Source organism: Azolla caroliniana, unplaced genomic scaffold (assembly GCF_043228905.1).
Source record: "Azolla caroliniana isolate FFs.n. ecotype wild unplaced genomic scaffold, voAzoCaro1.0.p SCAF_1, whole genome shotgun sequence".
In the NCBI taxonomy this organism is placed as follows: domain Eukaryota; kingdom Viridiplantae; phylum Streptophyta; class Polypodiopsida; order Salviniales; family Salviniaceae; genus Azolla; species Azolla caroliniana.
Window position 1 is genome coordinate 26,961,415 of NW_028230436.1, and position 26,844 is coordinate 26,988,258.

Below are 26,844 nucleotides of genomic sequence, written 5' to 3' on the forward strand. Positions count from 1 at the left end.
GACAATTAGGAATCGAACCCAAGACATAGGCAACAATAGCATGACTCCTTACCACTAGGTTGAGCCAAGTTGTAATGACAACAAATGAAAAAAACAAAAAAATAAAAAGGAGCACGTATTTTTCCCATTTCAAACGTGTTCGTTTCCAAACGTTTGAATTCTTGCACGAACACGAATATTACGTTCTATGCATGATGATGATACACATGCACATACACATACACATACACATACACATACACATATACATATACATATACATTTATGTACATATATATATGTTTTGGATTTAATACTTCGTCTTCTCATTTTACCTGTCTTTCTTTCTTTCTCTCCCTCGGTTGCTTACTTTCCTTTGTTCATTCCAAACCCTAATCACCCCCCCCCTCTGACAGAATACAGACATCACCATCATCGCCTTCGCCCAAAACACACAGTATGTCTATGTCTCATGTTATTATTACCTTTCCTCTTTATTGTTTTCTTGCTTGTTCTTTCTTTCTTCTGCGTAACCCTAACCCTGATTCACGTTTTCCCTGGCAGAACACGTCGCCATCGCTGTTGCCTTCGCCACGATGATCGAGGTGGTGTTGAACGACCGGCTGGGGAAGAAGGTGCGCGTGAAATGCAATGAAGACGACACCATCGGGGACCTGAAGAAGCTTGTGGCTGCCCAGACGGGGACTAGGCCCGAGAAGATTCGCATCCAGAAGTGGTACAACATCTACAAGGACCACATCACACTCAAAGACTACGAGATCCATGATGGTATGGGCCTTGAGCTTTACTACAACTAAATCTGGAAGAGAAACTGTGGCTCGAATCACAAGTTCAACTCTCAAAAAGAAAAGAAAAAAGACTTACTTTTTATCCGATCATTTGTGTCTTGATCCATGTTAAGACATGGAGTGACCTTATATATACATACATAGGTAATTATTTTGTAGGTTTTCTTATTACTGCCACCATGGTGCAGTGTACTGTGGGATTGGATTGGATTGGGTATAAGTTGTAATATGATGGGGTTTAATTAAGTATTAACCTGTGGTTTTAATATGTTGTGAACAAGATTTGGAGGCTTTCGATGTGTATTGAATATACAGGATGTATCTGTCTCCAGAATTCTAGGATGCTTATGGATATATAGGTTGTGTTGGGTGATTTCATATAGGATTAAACCTCTGAATATATTTGAGAAATTTGGCATAGCTTTTGCATGTGTTTCAGTATGTGGTTTTGGATGATGTTGTTTTATGCTCTGCTTTATGATGAGTTCATGTATTTAAAACTCCTCCTGTATATGTATATAAGTCCGAGATATTGATTGGATCCTTGAGCTGTAAGACATGTTAAATTATAATCAAAGTAAAATAAAAAGTATCATCTTGTAAGGTATGGTCGATTTGTAGCTTGGATTGTATTAATGGTATTTTGCATTGATGTTGGTATATGTGTGCTAGATGGAGCGCTTATACTTGGTGTGAATTTATGTATGTCAAATTGGATCTTTGCATAATTAAGCACCTTGTGTAGGAAAGGCCATGATTATGATAGGTAGGTTCATAATCTGCTTTATTTGGAGTCTGAATGCGCTACTTTGCTCTATGCTGCAATTTGCTATGAGCCATTTATGTTATATTGTGACAAGAGTAATAAATTAGATTGTTCTTCTCATGTGTGCTCTGTGTAACTTCCAACCATTGAAGATGACCAAATGTTTAAATAAATTATGCCTGCTATGGTGTAATTAAGAACGCAATGGCTCCAGATCACATGTTAGTTTGCCCTTGCCATGAAAAGTCTTTCTTACTAATTAGTCTTGTAGAGAGCGTAACTGTTGGCAGAATCAAACATTGTTACAAATAGGGCATAATTACATTTGCTGAACAAAATGCCTCATCATGAGCACATACGTTTTCATAAATACTTAGTAATAGGCTAAACTAATTTTGAACTAATACAAGTTGGAAACTTGTTTACGAACTACTCATCTACTTTAAAATGCATGAAATATTTGATCGTACAAGGGAAATATTAAAGAATATGAGCTTCTGATGCTTGAACCAATATTCTTTCAAATGCATGAAATAGGTGGTGTAGGAGTCATCGAATACCCTATTGTTTTAATTGCCTTCATCATTAAAGCAATCCCTCTTTAGATTTATACGCCAGTTTATATCAATTTCAATATTCCATTTGTTGTTCTATTAAAATTTATATATTCCATTGATTGCCTATGAAAAGCACATAGAAGTTTGGAGAAAAAACCTGCTCAGCTGGTTCCTTGTACACAAGTATATACATATAAGACTGATCTTCTATTTAACCCTGGATCAAAGAGAGAATGTAATAGGGCCAGTCGCTTGGACATATGTATATTTGTAAATTTGGAATGGATTGGCAAAGCTCTATAATGTTTAGAAAATGTGATGCTGAGTAGTGTATTTGACAGATACTAATAAAGTTACCAAATTTTTGGTAACATGATCTAGTAATAAAATTGTCAATACCCATATTTGGTTATTAGCATTCACATTTAAGTGGCTCATTGTTTTGTTTAAGTTTACATCTATAAGTAGTTAAATCATCAATATGATCTCCACCCATGCATATAAAATGCACATAATTGTTGGTAACTTGACCTAGTAATAAAAGTGATTATATCTATTATCTATATATAATATATTGGGTTATGGCCATTCCATTTAAGTGGTTCATTGTTTGGCTTTAGTTATCAACACAATCTCCACTGATGCATATATATGATATTCAAGATAATTTGCAAAATAAACAAGCAAACCTTTGAAGTTTCTCATTCAGATAAGTTTCCTTATCTTATAATCTGAAGATATAGAATGATAAGCCTGGTTAGTTTTGCATAAAATAGTCACTAGCTACCCTCAAAACACACATCATTGAAAAGTTTCAATCTGAAGACGTAGAAAGATGATGATGAGCCTGGTTAGTTTTGAATAAAAGAGTCGCTAGCTTCTTCAAAACATAAAATAGACCATTTACAGCATAGCATGGCTTGGTGACGTTTGTACATTTACCATTCACCCCGTTCAACTAAAATGCTAAAAAAAATGAGAAGATTAAAATGCAATTGACCCCTTTACATAATACAATGCTATAGACCCCTTTATATAATACAATGCTATTGACCCCTTTCCATAATGCAATGATATTGACCCCTTTCCAAAAAATGACATCTTAAAGTATTGAATCCTATTACCCATTTCAATAATACAATGCTGTGGATAAATCATCCCACATGGAAGCTTTACCAAGAACCAAGTATTGGTAATGCTCATATTTACTTTTATTGACAGTTACAAAACTAACCATTAAAAATTTCATCATTACATAAAATATTGTTCAAATATTTGAATGTTACAATGTTTCTCTTCACAAAATTAGCACCTTTGCCAATATTATTTATATACATTAAAATAAGTTCATATTAAAAAATAATGGCGGTGGCAAAGATTTAATGTAGCAAAGCAGTTTGGTTGGCTGAATGTTAATTGTTCAAGGACCCAACCACTGACTCAAATGTGATGAAGATAACACTGTGTCGCCCAGTTTTGAACGATATCTGATCAGATAAAACTGTATATATAGATATATGATTGTTAATGATCCATCATCAATCATACGTATATATACGGGTGTGTATGTGTGAATTGTTGAACTACGAAGAGATGAAAACCACTGTATTTTCGTATTCTTCAAGCTAAGAATGTTGAAATTTTGAATTCAGTTATTAGCTGTACTCTTGTACAAAGATACTACATGACCAGGTAAAACGTAACAAGCTCTGAATGTCCGTTTTGCATGACCATGAAACGCTCTCATTCCCACCTTATAAAAGAATGTTGAGAGGAAGTTGCGGGTTCCTCTTGCCAAATAATGCATTGGTTTAATATATCCACTATAGACATTGACTACCCTGAAGAAGGAAATGTTAAGGTCACAATTAGATGCTAAATTTGGTAGTCAACTTCTCATAAACTTTCCATTCTTTTCAGTTGGAAATTTACTAGCCATCATTAACATTCTTAAATCGAGTCTTTCACTCCATTTCTATGGTTGACAGTGTCGAAGCATTCAAAGAAATTATGCATCGCATATGATTGATTTTGGTAGAAAGATGTCAAGGCTTTAATAATCTCAGCGTGTTCACAAAGGTTAGGATTCAATTTCTAGACGACTATGCAAGTAATAAGAAATGATAACCTTGTTCCTCAAACTGATGTGTTCTCGCAATCGAGCAAGTAGATGTTGGAGGCTTATTGTCCAGACCAAATCGGTATCCGACGACACCATCACATGGTCACTTACAGGAATATTAGATGTGCTAATAAGGCCACCAAATTCCATCGAAGTCTTGTCTGTGATAATCATGAAAAGTAAATATTAATCTGGCAAACTATGGGATTTCACAAATAAAAATTAAAACGATGTGTATGCATACCTAGATCCCACTTTAGACCAGATGTCGTAGTGCTGAGAGATGAACCACTCAGAGGCAAAAGACCACAATAAGGACCTTCCACAGATGGATTTATCTTAATTTCATGCTTATGGCCCTTTGGAAGGAGAAAAGTCATGCTTTCATCACTTAAGAGAATGACTCTAAGTTTCCGGAATAGATACAGAGAATTGAGATTTGCAAACTCATGGTCTAATCGTCCACCTAATGCACCCAGCACAAGAAGCTTCATCTGAAAGGAGATAGAGATATTAATTCATAAAAAAGTAACCACAAAAAAGTATATCATCCTGATTCCCTGTAATTTTAATGACAGGACGTTCACAAAAGAGAATCATATTTCTCAATGCAAGTCATGCATAGTATATCATTCTGATTCCCTGTAAGTTTTAACCTCAGGAAGTTAGCAAAAGATAACCATATTTCTCAATGCAAGCCAAGAAAAGTATATCATCCTCATTCCTTCTATTGATTTTCATTTGAATACCTTAATGGTGACAGCTTTAGCTTGCATCCATCATTGACATTAATTTACATAAGAATTTTCACAGAAGCTTATCTAAAAGGAGTAGAAAAAAATGTGATACAGCTAAAAAACAATGTATGCTTGTTACCATCAATTAAAAAATCTGAGAGATGTATACAATGTTTTCTCATCTTAACTGAACTGTATTATGCCAAAAATGCTTGTCATCACTAATTAATGGTCTGAGAGATGTTTAAAGAGAACTATATATAAAGAGAGACAGCTAAAACAAAATATACGCTTGTTACCATCAAAGAAATATCTGAAAGATGTAGTGAACTTTTTTGTGCCAAAAATGTTTCACCACTAACTAAAGGTCTGAGAGATGCATAAATGTTTTCTAATCTTAAGCAAACTGTATAATGGCAGAAAAATACGGCATGTTGTAAATTATCATGATTAAAAATATTTGTGCACTCCAAGCTCAAAAGAAATTTATTTACTGCTAGATTTATTCTCAAGATTAATATTGCTTACATTTCCTTCATCAACATCTTCCATGCTCTCTTTGACATAAGAAAGACATTTCGAAAGGTCCGTTGTTTCTTGATCATCTGAATTATCCAAGATTTCTGTCCCCTAAATAGATATTTAATATGGTTTAGTTCCATTACTTAGAAAAGCTAGCAACAACGAAAACTAGATGAGCTATGCATGGATAAATTGCACATAAAAGTGTCAAGAAGCCACAGAACACTGGGTTGGAATTCAATCAATCATGCTGGGTTTAGAGAGGGTTTTCCATATATATGCTAGGTCTAGCTGGATATCATTTGGGCCTACCAGCAAAGTCACCCCCCCCTTAAAACTCCAACATAAATCACATCTTTGATAGGGCAGCAATAAGCTTAAAGAAGATTATGTAACAACTAGTTTCAACAAGCCACACAACACTGGGTTGGGATTATGTAATTGACAAAGCAACAAAGAAAACTAGCTGAGCTATAAGTTTTCATGTATGGATGAATTGCAGATACCACAGTGTCAACAAGCCACGCAACACTGGGTTGGGATTCAATCAATCATGTTGACTTTAGAGTGGGTTTTCCATATATATGCTACGTCTAGCTAGATATCATTTGGGCCTACCAACAAAGTCACCACTCCCATAAAAGTCCAACATAAATCACATCTTTGATAGGGCAGCAATAAGCTTAAAGACGATTATGTAACAACTACTATCACAAAGGCGTAGATAAAGCTTAGCACCATCAGAAGAATTTAAATCTAGAAAGGGAAACCAAAGGGTTTCTAAACTAGAAAGGAGAAACTTTAGAGAATGCTGTATTTATGAATAAAATACTTATTACACTTACTAGCATGGCATAGAAATCTTTCACTTCAGAGCGAATAGAATCCAAATCCCCCTTGATGATATCTGGCTTGTATCTAGACATTTTACAAGGCCACACATGAATAACTTGTTAAAATGTGATGCAAGACTAATAGATTAATGATGAGATAGCCTGTATCTAAACATTTTTACAAGGTCACACATGAAAAACTTGTTACAAAGTAACACATGCCTCATTGATAAATAATGAGAAAAGTAAGGAATCCTCTATTGTAAAGGAAGAAATGTGTACCTTTGGAAAGTAATAATAATAATGTTCAATGCATAATATTTACATGTTCACAAACTCATTATGAGCTAAATTATAGGAAATGACAATCTACCGGATGCGCCTGAAATTTTGGTGATATCAATGCACTAATATTGTATTCTTTGTTAACACCACTTCATATACATAAGCAAAGAGATAAAAAAAAAAAAGCATAAAAAATATCCCCTTCTCAGAACCTAGAGATTTCCTGTTCTAAACTACTTATAAAAATCTCAAAATTAATGCACCTTCATCTCAAATAAAAATGTGAGTTTAAAAAGGCATGCTCCAATACAAAAATGCTTAAATATTACAAATCTCCTGAGAAATATATTATCTTTTCTTATCCATTAAAATATCCTTAGATAATAATGAGGAAAACAATTATTACAAATATCACAATTTGTCACCATAAGTGTAATCAAGAGGGTAAGATATGACCTTGGAAGATCATTTCCAATCAAATAACAAGAGACACAATTCATTGATACGACAGTCAGCAAAACATTAGTTCTTTCTTACCTTTGTCTAACTATAAAAGGGTCCTCAGATGGTAAGAAACGAGGGATATAATCATAAATCCGATTCGCTCCTCCGTCTGCACAAATTCGACAACATGCTGCAAGCAACAGTAGTTTCACGTTACTTTCATATGCTGAAATGTGAAACATACATGAGGGGGTCAATATGTTGTGACAAACCTTTGTCCCATAGAAATGGTGTCAGTAAAGGTAGATCATGGTTCAACACCACAAGTGCAAATGACTCATTGACAACATCCTTTTCTTCTTCAGATAAAGAAACCTGAAGAAAACTAGAGGAATGATGCATCATAGGGAGAACTGTGTCTTCTTTGCCTAAGCGAAAACATTCAAGCTTCAAATTGTTAGCAAGCATCTAGAAATGAACCAACGTGTTAATCAACCCAATTATTTTGAACATACATTAATTTAAGTGTTATAGATGGCTACAGCAGAAGATCTGAATAAGCATAATGCCAAGCTTGCCAGAGACAGGCTGGCAAATATGTTTCCCATTTGATAATATGTTTCAGATTCTGGGGCACACTACCAGTTTTTTCTGAAGTATCTCAGCTGCTACTGCTATCACTCTGATGATTACATCATTAAGGGAACTTAAAGGTTTATCTTATATCAATTAATTGGTGGAGGCATAAAGACTTTATGCAAAGAGGGATTTTGTAAGTATATTATACGTTAGTCATTTAATGAAGTATGTCGAACAAGGTGAGAACCATGTCAAACACCTATCAACAGTAAACACGCAGTGCAATTATGTTTTAATACATCCTGAGATGTAAGTTAGGGAGTCTTGATGACCATGCTTAAGAATCTACCAATATAATTCACAGAACATTTGTGTGTTCATGTTTCCAGATATGTATAACATTAAGGCCTCCTCCAATTATCGATCTATTGCACTTTTGTGTCTCAATGAAGTCCCTTCTACAATGTAATAATATCCATGAGAGGCAGAAAATATTCATTCAAATTATTGTAGCATTGAGGATCTAAGTCAGCCTCTTACGGACATCCCTCTCACCTCTGAAAGAAACAACACCAATTCATGAATAAAACGGCATCTTCCTCAAACAACGGTCTACCTGCAATTTAACCGTATACCACTTCCACAGCCTCTCTATATGTTTTAAATGTCAAAACATTGCACTATATGAACATTCAGTATCCAATAACATTGGAAAGGGTACCCTGAAAGTAAAGCCACATATATTTATAAAAACATAGGATATGAGAGTATGGATTTAATGGAGCTTTGTGCATAGGTTTCTCTGACAACGAAAACTGTGTCTGTCATCTCCTTAAAAAGGAAGAGAGACCATGTATATGACTAAGGAACATCAAGGGCAAAGCTATGAAATCCCAAACTGAATAAGTAAATGCAAACAGATGTAGGTTCAGAGTCAGATCTCTGAAACTAATCTGTATGAGTCAACTCATTTATAAAAATGAACAATCTCATTGTGGATGTGTCTGAAGCTGACCAAGTCTATGGAAGATCACATTCAAAAACGTTAGCACAAAAACAGTTTGAACATGGCTAAGCTATCTTTGACGACAAAATCTGTATTTACTATCTCTGGAGAAACTGCATTGATAGCGTGCATCAAGTTAAGCCACTTTAAGAACATGAACGCTTGCATTTATAATACTTAATATTGACATATAATTGTTTCTCAATGACTTAATATACGTTCAGATGGTATTTTTCCCAGAGTTTGGACGTCTCTTTCCCTGATGAGAAAACAATTCAATAGTTTGCCATCACGTCGTTAGAAAATTTCTGTATGACTTACTATAAGTTCAGGTGGATTTTTTCCCGAGTTCGGGCATTTCTTTCTCTGATGTGAAAACAATCCACTGTTTGCCCTCCCCTCCTTAGAAAAACAGCATATTGCCAGTGTTCATGACATCAAGTTTCTTCAAGAGCGTTGAGATCAAGGATATGCAAAAATCTAAAAGGTAATATAAAGATTCACGTCTATATGAGAAAATATTAATGATTATACAAATCCTGAGTTTGGACATGGCTTTGACCAATGTCAGAAAAGGTTTTGACTGTTTGTCACTCTTATCAAGTCCACTGACGAACATGAAACTCAAACTCAAGTTTTCCATATATTCAAGCTCTCACTCTTGAAAGTTTAGTGTCTTTATGACTAAATAATTAATTATCTACTGAATGTGGATGAACACACAACTTTCTTTGATGAATACAATATCTGAGTATTTGTCATCTTCTCCTACAAATCTATTGAAAGAAGATCAAAGATCAAAATTTTCAAGAGTCGAAATTTAAAGATATTAGCTCGAGTTCATACACGCAGACATGTGTCTATATGACTGAGGAATGAGCATAGAGTCCCAAGGTGGAGTTTTGGACCTGATTTTAGACATATCTTTCTTTTATGACCAGAAACTTTGAGTTTCTCATCTTATCCTAAGAAAAGCCAAATATATATGACTACGAAATGGACGAATATCTAACCTGCATTTGTCGGAGTAGAAGAAGAAGAAGAATAGGAAGAGGACGAAGCCGATGATGATGATGAAGACGCTAAGCTCTGATTGCAAATCATAGCAAAATTCACAGGTTTCCCAACATAATTGAATATTGCACTGGATCCTGTGAATGAAGTGACGACAGCTTCTTCCTTGGAGAAACGGCAAAACGGAGATACATTCCTTGACGTTTCTCTAAAGATAGGGGAATAATTCCTTGTTCTCGATAAAGTAGATCCAACCGTTTGGAAACGGCCGGAAGTCCATGGTTTTGCGGAAGGAGATCCGACGGTTATTACCTTGGGATTACAGCTTGTTGCTCTTGCCGAGGGAATGGCGCAGCGAGATAGGGTTTTCTCCGTCAGACGATGAGTGGGACGGTGATGAAGCAGGAGATGGAGATGGTGATGATGATGATGATGGTGGTGAATTGCAGCTACGGATGTGGAGCTTCTTCTGGTAGATAAATCCACGAGAGCAGAAGAAGAAGAAGAAGAAGAAGAAGAAGTAACGAGGGGTCTGCAGAAGAAGAGGAGGCGGAGGTTCCACGGCATCATCGTAGCGTCCAAGTCGCGGGAGACGAAGAATCGAAGGAGAGAAGAGGAAGGTGAAATATGTACTACTGTACATATAATATAACACATACATATATTTATGTTCTCCTATTATGTGTTTGTGAGAGAGAGAGAGAGAGAAAGAAAGATACATTAATGTCTTCTAACACCAAATTTAGCCCACTGTTTCAGCCATGGTTTGTCTCATACATAATACATATTAATAATGTATTTGTATAATTTGTATGCATAATGTGTGCGCTCTCTAGGGTTACTTAGGGTTAGGGTTCTCGGAATAGAATAAGTCCACCTCGTTCGAATTGTGTGCAAGCTTTTGGCACAACCTTGTTTTAAAGCCGATCGATACGCAGGTGAGCCCCTGCCCCCCCCCTTCATTGTGATGGGCTACGACTGAATCCAATCCTTACCCACAAAATTATGACCCGACTGAATAGTGATGGGCTACGCCTCATGATGCGCTGCTAGACATAGCTAATGGGCACGGTTTCATCTCGAACCGTTAAGCCATGGTTTAACAATTTATTGGTTCCCAAAAAAAATTAATGGTTTGGGTTTTCAATAAACGGTTCGCTTTCGGTTCGGTTCAGTTCTAAAACTCGGGTTTATAGGTTTTTTTACCTTAATAGTTTGTTAATTTAATGGTTTAATTAATGGGTTTTTATTGATTTAATTAATTAAACTTAAATGTTTATTTAATTTAATGGTTCAATTAAAGTTTCTTTTATTGATTTAATAAAATTAACTTAAATGCTTATTTAATTTAATGTATTTTTGTTTATTTAGATGTTTAATTAGTTTGATTTAAATGGTTAGGTTTAAAAAAAAATTTAAATGGTTCGGTTTGGTTTCAATGTTTCCTTAAACGGTTTGGTTTTAAATGGTTTGGTTTAAAAAATTTATTAAATGGTTCTGTTTGGTTTCAACTTTTCCCTAAACGGTTTGGTTTGGTTTTTGTTTTATATAAACGGTTCGGTTCGATTTCTTTGCCTTAAAACCGAACCGAACCGTGCCCATTGCTAGGGCCCTTTGTCCCAAAAGGATGCTCTAACCGAAAAACTATGATACTTGCAATGGAATCAAAGTTTGAGGTTGGCAATAACAGACAACCTCGAAGCCTTCGGGATGTTTTTATAATAACATGCATGATATGTTTGTTTTCGTATGGCAAAAGAGATGATTTCCTAGACTAGTTTGCTTGTGGAATCTTGTTGTGATATTTCTATGACAAATAAATGACGCCCCATTTTAGGTCTCTTCAAAGTTATTTTCGGAACAATATATAACTTTGCCTTGAATATATGTCTTCTTAAATAATAACTTGATTTATTTTATACCATGAAGACAATCAAAGTGATTTTGACATGTTGTAGTGGAATATGGGTTCCCATTTTTATGGCGTGTTATACAACATACAATACAATGGTAGGGGGAAATGGTAATGAGCCCAAATGATATAGCTTTTGGCATATTATAGAATATTGTTTGTAATAGACCATTGTATTTGAATATTAAAAAATTAATGAGATGAGATCATTCTGGTGCCATTGCATCGGGTTTTTTTTATGCTTCAAGTGTGATAATTTTAGGCCTCTTTAAATGGCTTTATACCATCAAACACCTCCAAACAATACAATATAAGCATGTAGTAAATAAAGGGGATGTATCAGAAAATTAAAACTTAAAGATTTTGGAACAAAAACAAAGATTTGTTGAGGAATAGGAGAAATAATTATTGTGCGTGAGCCTTACAAGGAAACCCCATCCATGCCAGATATTCTAGGTCCCCAAAGGAGAAAGGTTGACAACCCCAATGCTAGAGTTTTCGTGGCAATCTTCTTTGGTTACATAATGTACCTCTCAATGGTCAATTTATAGGGAAATCAACATTGAATACACACTAAGTCTACCCCATGATGTCAACCATTAAAACTAGAAATTGATAGGAATTAAAAAAAGTCACTAAATGGAGAAACAACATTATATTTGAAAATTCAAACCATAATATATGTGTGTCGATACATTAGTCTTCATATTATAATGTAGAAGTTTCCAAGTTTGTTAGAAAATCAAAGTGACACATGGGAACACAATACCTTCTATGTTGTAAAGTCAAAGTGACACCTCGCAACATGTGTAATTAGTTTCCATTTATCAATCATCTTTTGTGTAAATCACCTCAAGGGCATCTCAATTGGGTGGACATCATCTTTAATAAAGTTTTTTCTTATTCTTCTAAATCCTCTTGCTTCAAAGACCTAGCGTGATGAGGCAAGAACTAGATCATGATATCTTCCGGTCCCATCATTCTATTGTGGTTTACTTGCCTCTTGCCTAGATTGAATATAGTACATCAAGGAAATAATGATTATTTAAGTGTTAAGCAAAATTGTGGTTCTAAGTATGTAATATACAACGAAAATATTCTTTGTTGGTTCGTTGTTATAAGAATCAGGTGGATAAACACCATATTATTTGTGAGATAAGCAAGAGGGGATGCCAATCACTCTTAAGCGTGTCGATGGAGTGAAGTAGCTCACTTGGTGAACTATCTCCTTAACCTCACTATTACATTGGTTTTTGTGAAAGAGACTTTAACCTATGCCACCACATTAACATAATCACATAATTAAAATTAGAATAACACGAGAAATGAGAAATAATAACACATTAAGAGAAAAACCTACCACACTCGGAGTACAAGAAATAAAGCTTCAACACTTGAAATGGAATCTTATGGTTTGAGCTATGGTTTATGACGAGGGTCAAGGTTTTAGGAGAGAAAGATAGATAAGATGAATGCTCTTTATAAATTTAATATCTTAATCTTTATATCCTCTATGTGTCAAAAAGAAATAGTTGTAGTTTAGTAAAATAATGGAGTATCATGCAAGTGAAATTATAAACCTTTTGGGAGGGTTCTTCCTCAATTTAACATAGTCCCTCAAGCTAAAGCTTAAGCATCTCTCTCTCTCTCTCTCTCTCTCTCTCTCTCTCTCTCTCTCTCTCTCTCTCTCTCTCTCTCTCTCTCTCTCAATCATAGACTTAATTATAAATTAACATGTTAGTCTTTGTATCATTAATGATTGGAAATGATTTAAGTGGAATAATGGAAGTTAGACATCTTGTCTTATATGTGTGATTAAGTCATAGGCTTAGTTTAGAGTTTTCTTTTGTGGTTAGTCCACACGTAAGTAGCAGCTAGAGGGTGTTTGACACTTACCCTTGCCGTCTCATCAACTAAAGGGTAGATGATTGTATGTCCCTACACATTGGCCTTGAGGTGATTCTCAAGAATGCCGATTCATGAAATTATGGTCAATGTCAAGCAAACAAAGGGGAGGATATGTGAAGGATAAGAGAGGATCAAATGATGAGTATGCAAGAGACGATGAATGGATCATATCAAATCAGGATAGGATAACTTTGTGTTATGGAGTCCAAAGCACCACCATTGCACTATAAAACCATGATGAAACAAAAGGTATATAAATTGATTTATTGGTTGATGGACCAATATTATCATCCTTGGAGGTCAAATATGACCTATGGGACCAAAAGCGAATCATTTTTACATGTATTTGTGGAATTGAGTGACTCTTGGTGTTCAAGAATTTTAGAGATAAACATTGTTGTTGTGAGGGAAATGTGTGTTTGGAGTGCCAAACATTATCAAAGCGTGATACTTTGACTCTTGCACTTGTTCAAGGAAAATTACCCTCACATGTGACCCAATGCCCTATCTCACATTGAAGAGAATTTGAGCTAAGTCATATTGAAGCAATGGTTGGATGCTAGACAAAGGGATGGGCTCTAGCATGTATTGATGAGCTTTGTTTCCCATTCACAAAAAAAACAATTTGTAGTTTGGTGCAACATGTGTAATATAATGTTTGAAACACAAGCATTTGCATCTTTTTGAGGTTATCATACATTGTTGTGGTGTTGCAAAAAGCCTCATTCATCAAGGAACCTACGGATGCATCACGAAGCAAATGTGATCAATTTAATTTTCCAAATCTCATTTTTGTCTTGTGAAATGATGAATATGTAAACCAAAACATGCTCAAATTGTCATCGTTCTCTAGGTGTACTACATCTAATCTAACTTGGGAGACGTGTAATCCTTGGAAGAATTATTGGGGTTAGCAATTACGATAATCTAGTGTTCTCTTCATGCTTATTAAAGGAGGTTGCCCATAATTACACACCACACGTATTGTAGAGATTGAGACAAGGTAACTTGAATATCCACCAATACACCATCTATGCAAAGGGACACCAACAACCCATTACATCCAATCTTGTTTGGACATTTATCCCTTGTAAGAATTTATGGGATTGACTATTATGATCATCTAGTTTTTGCTTCATGCTTATTAAATGAGAGTGTCATAATTATGCAGCACAAGCATTGTAGAGATTGGGACATTGTAACTAGAATATCCAACAATACAACATTTATGTGGAGAGATACCAACCATTGGATGTGTCACCTTTTAGTGTGCATTGGAGCATGAGAAATCCCATGGTGACATGTAAATTGTTGAGCATTAAAAAAAAACCCTGAATGCCAACTTGCCTATTAAGCTACAATGAGGGAAAGTGTGGTCATGTGGGCATATGGTTGCTAAACTAAAAAATGACAAATGTTAGGATATGTGAATGTGTGGAAGATGGATGGATAAATTGTGCAAGATAAGTTGTGAAAAGAGAAGAACGTGAGGGATCTAACAAAACAAGATATAGGCACGAGATAAGAGTTATTTGCAAAACTCTAAAAACCACCCATACAAGCAAAGTACGTTTTTGTAGGCACAATTACATTTCTTTCGTCTTACATGTTCAATGATTGCTTTGTTGACAAGTCGCTCATTTCAAGACCTTTGAACCTCGAAACCTAAAACCTCGTACATATTGCATTTGAAGGCATGAAAATAGATTCATGCCCTTCTTTGGGATTATTTATGCATCTAAATTAGACCTCACAAATATTCACATGATTTAAAGATTTGCCTGTTCTATTCTAACCATGCGAATATACTTATCCATGGCCCATAACCCTCCTCTGTGAATGAATCATAAAGCATTCAACAACTATTGCAAGATTGTGACCAAAATCTACATAAACTATGTGGTTATCCATGCTTTCAACCAAGGAATGTGTTTACTAAATACATAAGATCATCAGTATGTCAAACATATAAATATATAACTAAGTGAACAGACTCATATATACATTGCCTCTGATTAACTGAACACAAACATATATAAATTGCCATCTCTGAAGGTTTCAAATGTGTTTACTAAATACATAAGATCATCAGTATGTAAAACATGTAAATATATAACTAAGTGAACAGACCCATATATACATTGCCTCTGATTAACTGAACACAAACATATATAAATTGCCATCTCTGAAGGTTTCAAATGTGTTTACTAAATACATAAGATCATCAGTATGTAAAACATGTAAATATATAACTAAGTGAACAGACCCATATATACATTGCCTCTGATTAACTGAACACAAACATATATAAATTGCCATCTCTGAAGGTTTCAAATGTGTTTACTAAATACATAAGATCATCAGTATGTAAAACATGTAAATATATAACTAAGTGAACAGACCCATATATACATTGCCTCTGATTAACTGAACACAAACATATATAAATTGCCATCTCTGAAGGTTTCAAATGTGTTTACTAAATACATAAGATCATCAGTATGTAAAACATGTAAATATATAACTAAGTGAACAGACCCATATATACATTGCCTCTGATTAACTGAACACAAACATATATAAATTGCCATCTCTGAAGGTTTCTAACTTTTGAGGAGTGTTTTCTGAATAAACAACCATCAAAACAATTTAGTGCAAGACAAAACTCTTCAAACCCGTTATCAGTCACTGCAATTTGAAATACAAGCATGGATAGACTCAAGGCATGCAACATTTGTCTGAATATCAATATATTTCATTAGATGGTGTCTTCGATTAAAAAGATACATGGCTCATCGTATCAATTAGCTAAAAACATCTTTCTACACTTCAAAAACCCAATAAAGAGCTAGAAGCTTCTATTTCTTTATCGTTTCGTTTTATCCAGGATTTCAATGTACTTCTTAGGAATGCCATATTGTTGAACAAGGTGCTTCCCAAGATCCTCTATCACACCACCTTGAACAAGGACCTCATATTGCCCTTTTTTTCCTGTGATATTCAACACAAACACGATAGTTTCAATATATAAGAGCCCATACATAACAAAAACAATCATAAAGGAAACAAAAGAAGAGAGAAAATTCACCAGATAACTCAGCAACTGAAGTACTACAAGCAAACTTCTTTTGTAGTTCATTTGCCAGTACATCTGCATCAACAAGGAAAGCTTCAATTCCTGACACTCTTGTAACTTTTTTACTGCCTTGTCGTCGCTCGGTCATTATCTGTACACTTTTAATTGCACCTTTCCTAAGGGCTGACTCAGTACCTCTTACAACTTTGAAATGGGCCTGCAGCCGATTCAAAAATGAACTACCCAAATCTTTCTTATGTATATGTGTTGGATAACTATCTCCCTTCTTGATTGTGCCTTTATATAATGCATCGCATAGCAGTGCATCAAGGACAACAAAGGACTTATCACTTTGTAATGAAAGGTTGCCTTTTTCTACATAAGAAAAGACAACATCTGTTGCCTCAGATGCAGTGTAGAATCTGCTTGGATCAGCACCCACTGCCTCAAATATTGGAATAACATGAGAACTACATTTCCAGAGTTCTATGATCTCTACTTGCCCACTTGGTGGTTGTCCATCCTTCACTATAGGCACAGGATTTGCCTCTTGAACTTGAATCTTCTTTACTGGCTTGAATGCTAGAAAATCTGGATGCCCACGATTGAATCCTAGTAACATAACCTCTTTCCGATGTTTGTCTTCCTTCGCTGAGATCTGTCGTGTGAAAAAACAAGGCATCCTGTGAAAATTCGCACAATGTGCTGCATAACCCCTCATTTACCAAAATAAAAACGAATTAACCTTTCCAAACTAATAAAAGAAAGTGAGAAAAAATAGAAGTTGAAAACGTGCAATAAGTTATACAACAATTGATGAAATAGGAGTGAACTCTTATTTAAAATGTAAGTTTAACGAGCTTCAGGGCTTTTCAAAATACACTTTCAAAAAGTAAAAGATTTTAACATTAACTATGAAGTGAGCATCCACAATCTGCCTTATTGATTACTCTTCTTAGTATTCTGAAGCCATGCAAGAATAACAGTCGGCTATGTTATACCAGACCAATTGAAGACTTTGATTGCAGCCACTTGGAAAGCTTCTTGTGGGATGATTTTTTTAAATCTAATGTTACTCCAGCAGGCCTGCAAGGTAATATGTGGCCAGACCTGTTTCCAGAAAAAATAACTATGTTACGAGAACCCACGATAAAATTCTTTCCTTCATACTCAAACAGGGAGTAATCTGTAGAATACCTCTAGCCCAAATGACCCTAGGTTGTCATTATTTGCCCAAATACCCTTTATAGTAATTATATGATATGCAAACAATTACATGGTTGATTCGTCCCTTATAAGCAATCATGAGTTATTTGAGCAAATTATGGTCAATTCAACCCCTTCTCTCTTACTGGATTTGATCAAGCATGTTTGGGAAATAACCAAAATTTGGTGCATTTGTAGAGATAAAGAAAAACCCAGGGATATTTCTGGAAATTTCTCATAAAATAATAATGATAATTACAGCAGAGATGGATCATGTGCAGACTCGCACATACATATATCATACAACATTATTTCTATGAAACGCCAATCCAAGCGAACGTTAGTAATTATTGTGTGAAACCAAGAGCATATAACATGAATATGAAAACCATGACTTTTACAAAAAGCTAATCCAAGCAAAAATAGTAGGAATTACCACAAAGTGCTGCCTGGCATAGGCAGATCCTTTTCTTTGACAGTGGTATGGAGGGCCTGTAGCATACATCTGTCCAGAAGGGCATCAACCTCTTCCACTGTCATAGGTGTCTCTGTAGGTAAATCCTCTTCCATAGAACCATCATCAATTTTTGCATTGCCAATTTCCGTAACTAAGCTTTCCACATTGGATTTGCTTGAGCCTTCATCAGATGTTTCCTGAGAGGTTAAGCCAATGACTTCATTTGTCCTCGGTTTTTCTTCCTCTTGCTCAATGATATCATCATCATCATTATCATCATCATCATCATGTGAAGGTATATCATTCTCATCAGAAGGTTCTTCAATAGACTCTCCTTTAAGAAATGCAGGATCTCGGGTAACCATATCTTCCAAGAATCCAGCATTGGGAACATAGCGCCCTTCAGCTGATTCCCTGCAAAGATATTAAGCATTAGCAATACGAAGAATACACTTGTCCTACCAAACATGTTTCATGCCTGTTAAGTGAAACTTATATTCACGCAAGCACATAATGTTCATCCACAACCTATTAATGTATCATAATGGGACTGGAATAATTGGCTTCTGTTTTCTATGACATCAAGGTTCCACAAAAATGGGAAGTTGTTCTAGAAAAACAGTCATCATTTACATGCATGCTACAACAGGCAGCTTATTAGGGGTATTTATTGCCATATTAGCTACTAGCATAGTAAATTGATTATGGATATTAAGATCTAATCCATTACTTGCTCTCATTTTGAGGAGTTTGGGCCTACACCAACCTGACAGCCCAAATTTGTCAGACATACAACCAGCCAACTACTCTCACCCGGGGCCTGTATAAAGGTCCCTTCCCTAATCATTTTATCATACAATTTGAGTCGTCAACTTGTGGAATTGGCTAATCAAATATTAATGAAGCAGTGAAGGCCTCTTGAGTGGGAGGAGAAAGATCAGAAGGCACTCGTGTACACTTTTTTGACCGTGGTTGATCCTATCATTCAAGAAGTTTGGGCAGAGGAGCTGTGCCCTCTGGATGCAAATCCTTGAAATGCCCAAATACCACACATTATATGTTTGGCACAAGACATGGCAAAAATTCAATTTGAACAGTCAAGGAGAAGGCAGTAGCAGGGGGCAAGAAACTTGGGTCTAAATGCATGAACCTAATGTTATTATTAATCTTTGCAAGAAGTACATTACCTACTTCAAATGTCTGGTAACATCATCTCATTCTGAACCGAAGAAATAAATAGTTAATTCAAGCTGGAAGTCACTTCAAGGATGTGGAGTGTTATTATTATTTCATAAGAACAGTCACTTCAAGTTTGAAAGCTGGATGTCACAGACGGCAGATGCAGATGATTGCAGATATTCTCCTCCATCTGGAAGTTGGATTGTAGATGGGTAACTATCACTCATATGACACAACTTGGGACTGGTTCACCTCACTCTCCTTTTCAGGACACAAAAGCATTAGTCTAGGAGACTCCCAAAGAGCAACCCACTTTGATTTTCAATTCGTGCTTTGCTGAGTTATATTCAGTGGTGGCTTCAACCTATTATCTATTGTGAGTCTCAACAAACTCAGAACTAAAGTTGTCTTTAAGAAATGGCAAGGTGCCCATGTTTTTGTAAGGCATCTGATAAAAAAGTTTTACAAGGAGCACATGGAGAATCTCTCTTCAAAGCCACAACTATGCTATGTCATTGTGAACATTTCTTTCTCTTTATGGAAGCTTTGTTTGATCATGTCAACTATGATATGTTGAAGTCAGCATCCAACAACTCCCCCAAGCATGTTCTCCCCACGAGGTCTGAAAGATCTATTTGAAGGTTGGAGAATCCATTTCTCTTGACCAAGCTTATCTATGCACTTTCTCTACAGAGGCTGAATATATTTCAGCCACAGGCTTCCAAAGAAGCCATTTGGTTAGCCCGCTTGTGCAGTGAGTTTGGACACCTGAAAAGGCACCTATTCTTGGATGTGATAGCCAGAGTGCTATATGTTTGGCAAAGAATGCAATGTTTCATGCTTGCAAAAAACATATTGATGTGAGATACCACTTCATCAGAGACGTGCTAGATGATGGCTTAACCACTTTGATCAAGGTCAATACTTCACAGAATCCTGAAAATGCTCTCACAAAGTGTCTACCCAAGGCATAACATCAGCTATGTATACAGGTGGTGGGAGTTACTTAGCTTAAAGGAGTCTCCTTGGTCCTTTAGGTGGGAGGCTTTTGGGGATAAAGATCCCAAAGACTCCTTTTGATGTGAAAGCTCCCTTTGGCCCCAATTTGGGGGGTTATAGGCATTTACATTATCTTTATAACTTTTGGTCATTGGCCATGAATGAACATACCCAATGACCTAAAAATTACTTATCAATAAGAATTGCTTCCAAATCTCTCATAATGAGATAGGGACTTTTAACGGCTAGGGTTTCTTCTCCATTTTCTGCACAGTTTTCTTTACTTTCTCTCTCCTCACACAACACCCCACTCCCTGGGTGTTTTGGATCTAACCACACCATCACATCTCTCTTTCATGGGTAATATATATGCTTGATACACGAGCAAAGATGGATGTGAGGCGCATCAATGGGAAATTTGAGACACATGATATAAGCCCTGATGAGAATATTCCAAAGCGTGATGTTGGCGTTCTAGATGATCACAAAAGAGCATACGCTCCATGATTGATGATAGCACTTATAGAGTATTTATGAGGATGATATCCCAGATGAACCTAAACTTCAAGCCATTATCCAAGCAGGGTTGTGGGTGGCCATTGATAATAACTACAGTCTCATTTGCAAATATTTGTTTTATTATTGAATGTGGAATGATAAGTCCAGTGCATTTGCCTTTGATTTGTTACTGCAATTGTCAAAGCCAATTGCCCGAAACTTGGTGCTCATAGGTCACTACATGTTTCTGTTTATATGAATTTCACATTCAAGCACTACCCCCATTCCAGAATATAGTCACACAAAAGTTCCCTCTCACTCACCTATCTACAGTGGGACAGGGTAATTAGGTAGCATTTTATTGGATCAGATACCTTTGAGGTTCTCTCAGAAATCACAGCTCAAAGAGGCTTCATATTACAAGTGCCTGAAGTGGCGGGATCTGAGAATACAAGGTAATCTGTCTCTGATCTGGGGCTCTGATAAGATCTACATAGGTGGGTTGATCACAGAAGAGTCCTGATTGTCACTATCTGGAGCTCTGATAAGCTCTACAAAGGAGAGTCAACCCTCAAAAGAGGATGGTGTATGCATCTGCTGTCTTGGACCTTGGTAGGTTGAGCATCTACATCTGCAGTGTGTCTTAGTCTCCAAGTAATCAGAGACAAAGAAAGTCAATTTGCATTTGCTTAAAAAAACACAGTTACTAGCAATGATGTAGGAAGCTGGCCAATCACAAATGTCATGCCTAAAATTTGTTAGGTATCATAGGCATATATGGTCTTTCACCAACCATATATGTTATCACGTCTTTCTTTCATTATCTATTTTTATAAACACCCCCATCCTTACCATAGTGTATCTCTGTAATAATGAGTTATACGCAATGCCTTCCCACGAAGCCCTGCTTTCATTGCTTCAGAACTGCTCATAGTTGTTATTCCAACCTGGATTATAAACCCAAATTAGGGCTACTTGACCATTTTAAGTTTGTATTCATTTGATGAAAAAAGGATTTCCAGACTTACAGCAATAGGAGACGCATTTCCAGGAACTTTTACAGCCCATGCCTCACCAGCTGTAAATGATGGAAGGCCTTCAGGAGGAATATGAATACCAGGAAACATCAGATCTGCACCGCCGAGTACATAACGCGACACTTCGCCTCCTTTGAGAACAAATGAAGGCAAAAGGGATGGAACCTTCCATAATGCAAATACTGTTCCATAATAAGTCAAAACACTCATAATGATGACATGTTATGGACATTAACCATTAAGAAATGGACAATAAAAAGAAAGAGAGTGCAAATATATATATATGTATATATTCATTAAGTCAAGAAGGTCATAATGATGACTCGTTTAATAAGTATTGAGACAGATAACACAGGAAACTACTGGTATTTTAAAAGGCCCTGAAAGACAAGAGAGATCTGAAGATAATGTAGAATGAAGCTGAAAATAAAACAAATAATCTGTATGTAAAATTCCTTCTTGGTGCAATTAGAGTCAATCAGATAACTAGAGCTTTCATCTTTCTGCTCTGGAATCTCACCTGTTGGAAATATGTCATTGCCTCTTCCATCGAGATCAAACAGCAGAGGAGGTTCACCCTCCACACCATAGACACAGACTCGATTCGCCAATTTTGCCATAGTAACTTCAGCCTTGTGATTTTAAGCAGGCAAAATGGTCAATACAGCATGTGCAAAGTTCAGAAAGAAAAAAACATAAGCTGAATAGAATATACAAAAACATGAATGTGATACCTTTTTTAATAGATTTTCTAGTATAATTATCACTAAGATAAATAAAGAGATTGTATGAAAACGAAATTAAATTAACAACAGACTATGTGGATAAACAAACCAACAAAGACATTGAATGCACAAAATCAAACGAAAATAAGAGAGAGTATGATCGACAAAATGCGAGAAAAACATTTTGCTTCATGTCAGATTAAATAGAAATTTCAGCTATATTCAAGTTTGCTTCATAAGGTAAGCTATTTTCAAGTTTTCTTAATAAGGTAACTTATATTCAAGTTCGCTTATGTAGGAATTATAAACAGGAAAGCCAACCAAAGAGAACAGTGAGAGACTTTGCAGAGAAATGGTGTCTTAACCAAAGAAAACGTTGCACATAAGAAGAAACAGCAGAGAGAGAAAACAAGAGATTTTAGATGTGTTTGGTATGGAAAAAATGCACAGAGAAATGAATTTTACTTTGGGAGAAAGAATAAGGACCAAAGTTGAAATAGGATTATATAAAAATCAAGTTTTCCTAAGATATAAGAAATAAATAGAAAACAAACAAATAGAGAGAAGGGAAATTCTTTACATGATTTTCGAAGTGGAAGAATGGAGATAAATGGGAGTACCATCAAAATAATGAAGCTTCATAGCATTTGATGCAGAGAGATGGGAGATTAGCACAGGACAACTAATAGACTTCCGGAGCAAGAGCGGTTTCTGTTACATGAAATCTACACATGCAGACGAATAATGCAAAAGAAAGATGAAAACTGAAATATATCGTTTCCATCTTTTCTTCTTGTTTATATACCTTGGGAGGAAGGATGAGGTCTAAATCTGCATCAGAAGCGTGAAGAAATCGATTTCTGAGGGACCGACGGAGCTTCTTCCGATCAGCTCCGGAGATCCTCTGATGAGCTCGAACTTCATTGGGCTTCTTGAACATGGTTTTCTGCGTCTTCGCCTTCGCCTTCTCCTTTCTCTTGCTCACGCCGACGACGGCTATGGCTCGGCACAGAAAATGAAAACTTGGTTTTTTAACTCAACCCTGGTTAAACACTTAACCCCGACGAAAACCAAAAAACAAATTCCCAAAATACCCCTGAGTTTTCTTTATTTCCACCGCGGAATGCCCCTGGCCTACCCAAAAGAGCAATTCTGGCTAACAACGAAAACACCACCGTCGCCGTATCTCAATATCCCAAGTAAGGCAACACATAAATGTAAAAGGAGGAACGTGGGTCAATTGTGGTTGCCCCTGTTAAATATTTGCTTGAGACATCATGTGCAATTTGCTCAAGCGAGTGTCAAATTGAAGGCCTTTCAGGAAGTAGCGATAACGGAGGGACATACATATGAGGAAACAATGAGAACCCCCCCCCCCCCCCGAGTGAGTATGTATTTCAGACTCTTCTTTGTTGACATTCGATCGATATTACTCCCAGTATATTCTCTATCTATCTATCACTTCCATTTGTCAGTACTCTCTCTCACACACTCTTTTATCGTAATTAGCTTACCCTAGTGGTAAGTTGTTTACACTATTAACACTACATCTTAGGTTCAAAACCCAATTATCTCACCTCTCTATTACTCCATCTAGGCTCTCTCTCTCTCTCAATAAAAACACACAAGTATATTGATAAAAATGTTTGTGACAAACACTACGTACATTGGGTACCACAATGGAGTCTGATCAACACTACATGCGTAGTGGGACATGTTGAACTCTGCCAATAAGGAAGACAAACGCTCCATCAAGGAATGAATTTCTATTTGCTCCAATAAAGATGTCATATTAGTGCTTCCTTTAAATTTCAGAGATAGGCTTTGACACCATGCCTACCATCAAATGCAAAAGCATTGCACATATCCCAATTATGATGCAATCCCCAATATCTAAAAAATAAGAAAACTACCTCCATCTTTGATTTTGGCTCGGCCTGTGTGAATTATGCAAACACCCATTGCTTGGGTGTCCGTGACAAAACTTGCCAAATTTGAGAAATACAACTCCATAACTGACAAGCAAGTGTACATCGTATGAAATAATGATTATTATCTTCCACTTGAACAATGCAAAATAAGTAATTACCTATTAGTAGTCCACCTCACTTTAGAGCTAATCCCAAAGGCAAAAACCCCCAATCAAAATTCTCCAAATAAAGACATTCGCAACAAGTGGCAATTTAGAATGCCAACTACATTTCAAGATATTCCACCATCCATAATCATAGCTATGTACTTTCTAGACTTGTAAAGTCTTAGTGTCGAATACAGGTACATAATGGACATATTCACATTGTCCCATTTGGACACACTAGGTTTAGGCTATTTATGTAAACAGTACAAAGGGCAATTGCCCTAAGTCGATTGGTATTTAAACTGACTCTTGTAACCTAGTATGTGGTGTTGTTGAGGTTGATAGTATCATTCTTGTATTGTAACTTTTGGAATAAGACTGTCACATTATGTGCTTCTGTGTCTCTCTTTCTCACACTATGTTTCCTTGATCTTGCTTTAACTTGTTAACTTGGTGATCTTCTTAGCATAGATGTTGGTCTTGTTTCCGCACTGACGGTCTCAAACTCCAACATCTGGTATCAGAGTTGAGGTTCTTCAACTTGTTGTTGGCCGTTATCTGACTTCAACATCCTTGTCCCTGTCTTCTTGAAGACCCTATTAGGAAACAGGTCCCTCCGGATGGGAAGTGAGAAGAACAGTACTAATGATCAAACTCGGCCGAGGCCGAAACCGGATGAGGAATACCCGGCAACGGAAGCCCCGGTGAGAACCGGATGAAGCGTACCCAGCAACGGAAGACCCGGCGAGAACCGGATGAAACGTACCTGGCAATGGAAGCCCCGGTGAGAACCGGATGAAGAGTACCCGACAACGGAAGACCCGATGAGAACCGGATGACGAGTACCCGACAAGAGCCAGATGGTGAAGACCCGGTGAGAACCAGATGACGTGTGCCCGGCAAGCGCCGGATGATGCAGGCCCGGTGAGGAGTGCTCACTGGATGAAGGGACATATTCGTAAATATGTTTCTGAGAGTCCATCGAGGCTACATTTGTAAATAGCCAAAAAGTCATATTAGTATAAATATGACTTAATAGGGCAAACTTAGTACAGTGTTGTTGTCATTCTTGTTGGTGCAAGATTAGAGCGCGTAACTGTGTATAGAGAGAGAGAGAGAGAGGAAGAGGTCGTTGCCTCTGTTGTAACCGCCGCCTGTGGCGAAGATAGAAAGCTCGAGGTTGTTGCCTCGGTGCTTTACTGTTGTACATTGTAACATAGTGATAGTTTGCAACCTGTGGGCTGCCGTGGTTTTTCTCTAGTTTGGGTTTTCCACGTAAACATCCTGTGTACTCTTCTCTTCACTGTGTCATGCATTCATTATCCGTTTTCTGTGTTTTGATCCTAGCCTCGGTTGTGGCTGAGCATTGTGCTAAGGGAGCGTGTGTTCCTGTCAGACCCTAAGTTTAGCAACCATCAAGAGAAGAGAAGAACGACACTAGTCGGTCCGCACTCCACTGCGTTGGATCACATCCCAAGTAGGCTAGTCGACGATGCCTCATTCCTGTGATCGTAGCCACTTGGAGTGTAACTTACTTCAAGTAAGCCTCATTCATGCCTCATCAAGTTAAGCAACATTCAGACAGGCCAGTCGACGTTGCCCACTTAATTGTTGTAACCAATCAAAGCAAAATAGGCTTCAAATATGACGTCATTTGTGCTCCATCCGGCTAGAAGAGATTCGGGAAGACCAGTCGGCTCTGTTCCTCCCTCTATTGTAGCCACTCAGAAACAAGATCATCACCGAAAACAACACACTAACACTGTGATTTACACTTTGATCGGTCTAATCCATGCTTAACTCGGTTAAGAAACATTAGGGATGAACTCAATTTGGCTAGGCATCACAACGGAGAGACTAGTCGGCTCTACTCCACACTTGGTCGTAGTTACTTCGAGTAGAATTGATTGAACAATCGACTAAGTTTGTGTCCAATTCAGCTAGATCAAATTCGGATGAACCAACCGGTTGCATCCCCCTCCAAAACAGTTTAACGACCAATCGGATCACATCGAAATGGCCTCAACATCCGGCTCATCAGAGATGAGTCTAAGGAAGTTCGACATATCAAACTTCAATTTCTGGAAGGAGCAAATCGAAGATTATCTGATAGTCAA

The 26,844-nt window shown here is 36.7% G+C and overlaps 3 protein-coding genes across 3 annotated transcripts; 1 reads left to right on the forward strand and 2 right to left on the reverse strand.

Annotated features, from left to right (window-relative positions):
- The first annotated feature begins 513 nt into the window (after positions 1-513).
- On the forward strand, positions 514-1,052 carry LOC147869347 (ubiquitin-like protein 5). Its single transcript, XM_087328381.1, has one exon. It carries the CDS (start codon positions 576-578, stop codon positions 795-797), a length of 222 nt encoding a protein of 73 aa, XP_087184507.1. The 5' UTR covers positions 514-575; the 3' UTR covers positions 798-1,052.
- Positions 1,053-3,304: 2,252 nt separating this feature from the next.
- LOC147869348 (thiamine pyrophosphokinase 1-like) lies at positions 3,305-10,252 on the reverse strand. The gene is made up of 8 exons (XM_087328404.1): positions 9,653-10,252; positions 7,327-7,482; positions 7,148-7,244; positions 6,338-6,410; positions 5,499-5,600; positions 4,478-4,727; positions 4,240-4,394; positions 3,305-3,952 (listed from the first exon to the last, which is right to left on the reverse strand). Exons 1-8 carry the CDS (start codon positions 10,221-10,223, stop codon positions 3,935-3,937), a joined length of 1,422 nt encoding a protein of 473 aa, XP_087184530.1. The 5' UTR covers positions 10,224-10,252; the 3' UTR covers positions 3,305-3,934.
- Positions 10,253-16,206: 5,954 nt separating this feature from the next.
- On the reverse strand, positions 16,207-23,636 carry LOC147869349 (eukaryotic translation initiation factor SUI1 family protein). Its single transcript, XM_087328391.1, has 8 exons — positions 23,456-23,636; positions 22,446-22,557; positions 21,917-22,107; positions 21,741-21,835; positions 18,192-18,626; positions 17,551-17,659; positions 16,562-17,207; positions 16,207-16,464 (listed from the first exon to the last, which is right to left on the reverse strand). The coding sequence occupies exons 1-8, from the start codon at positions 23,588-23,590 to the stop codon at positions 16,340-16,342; spliced, it is 1,848 nt and encodes a 615-aa protein (XP_087184517.1). The 5' UTR covers positions 23,591-23,636; the 3' UTR covers positions 16,207-16,339.
- Between the last annotated feature and the right edge of the window lie 3,208 nt (positions 23,637-26,844).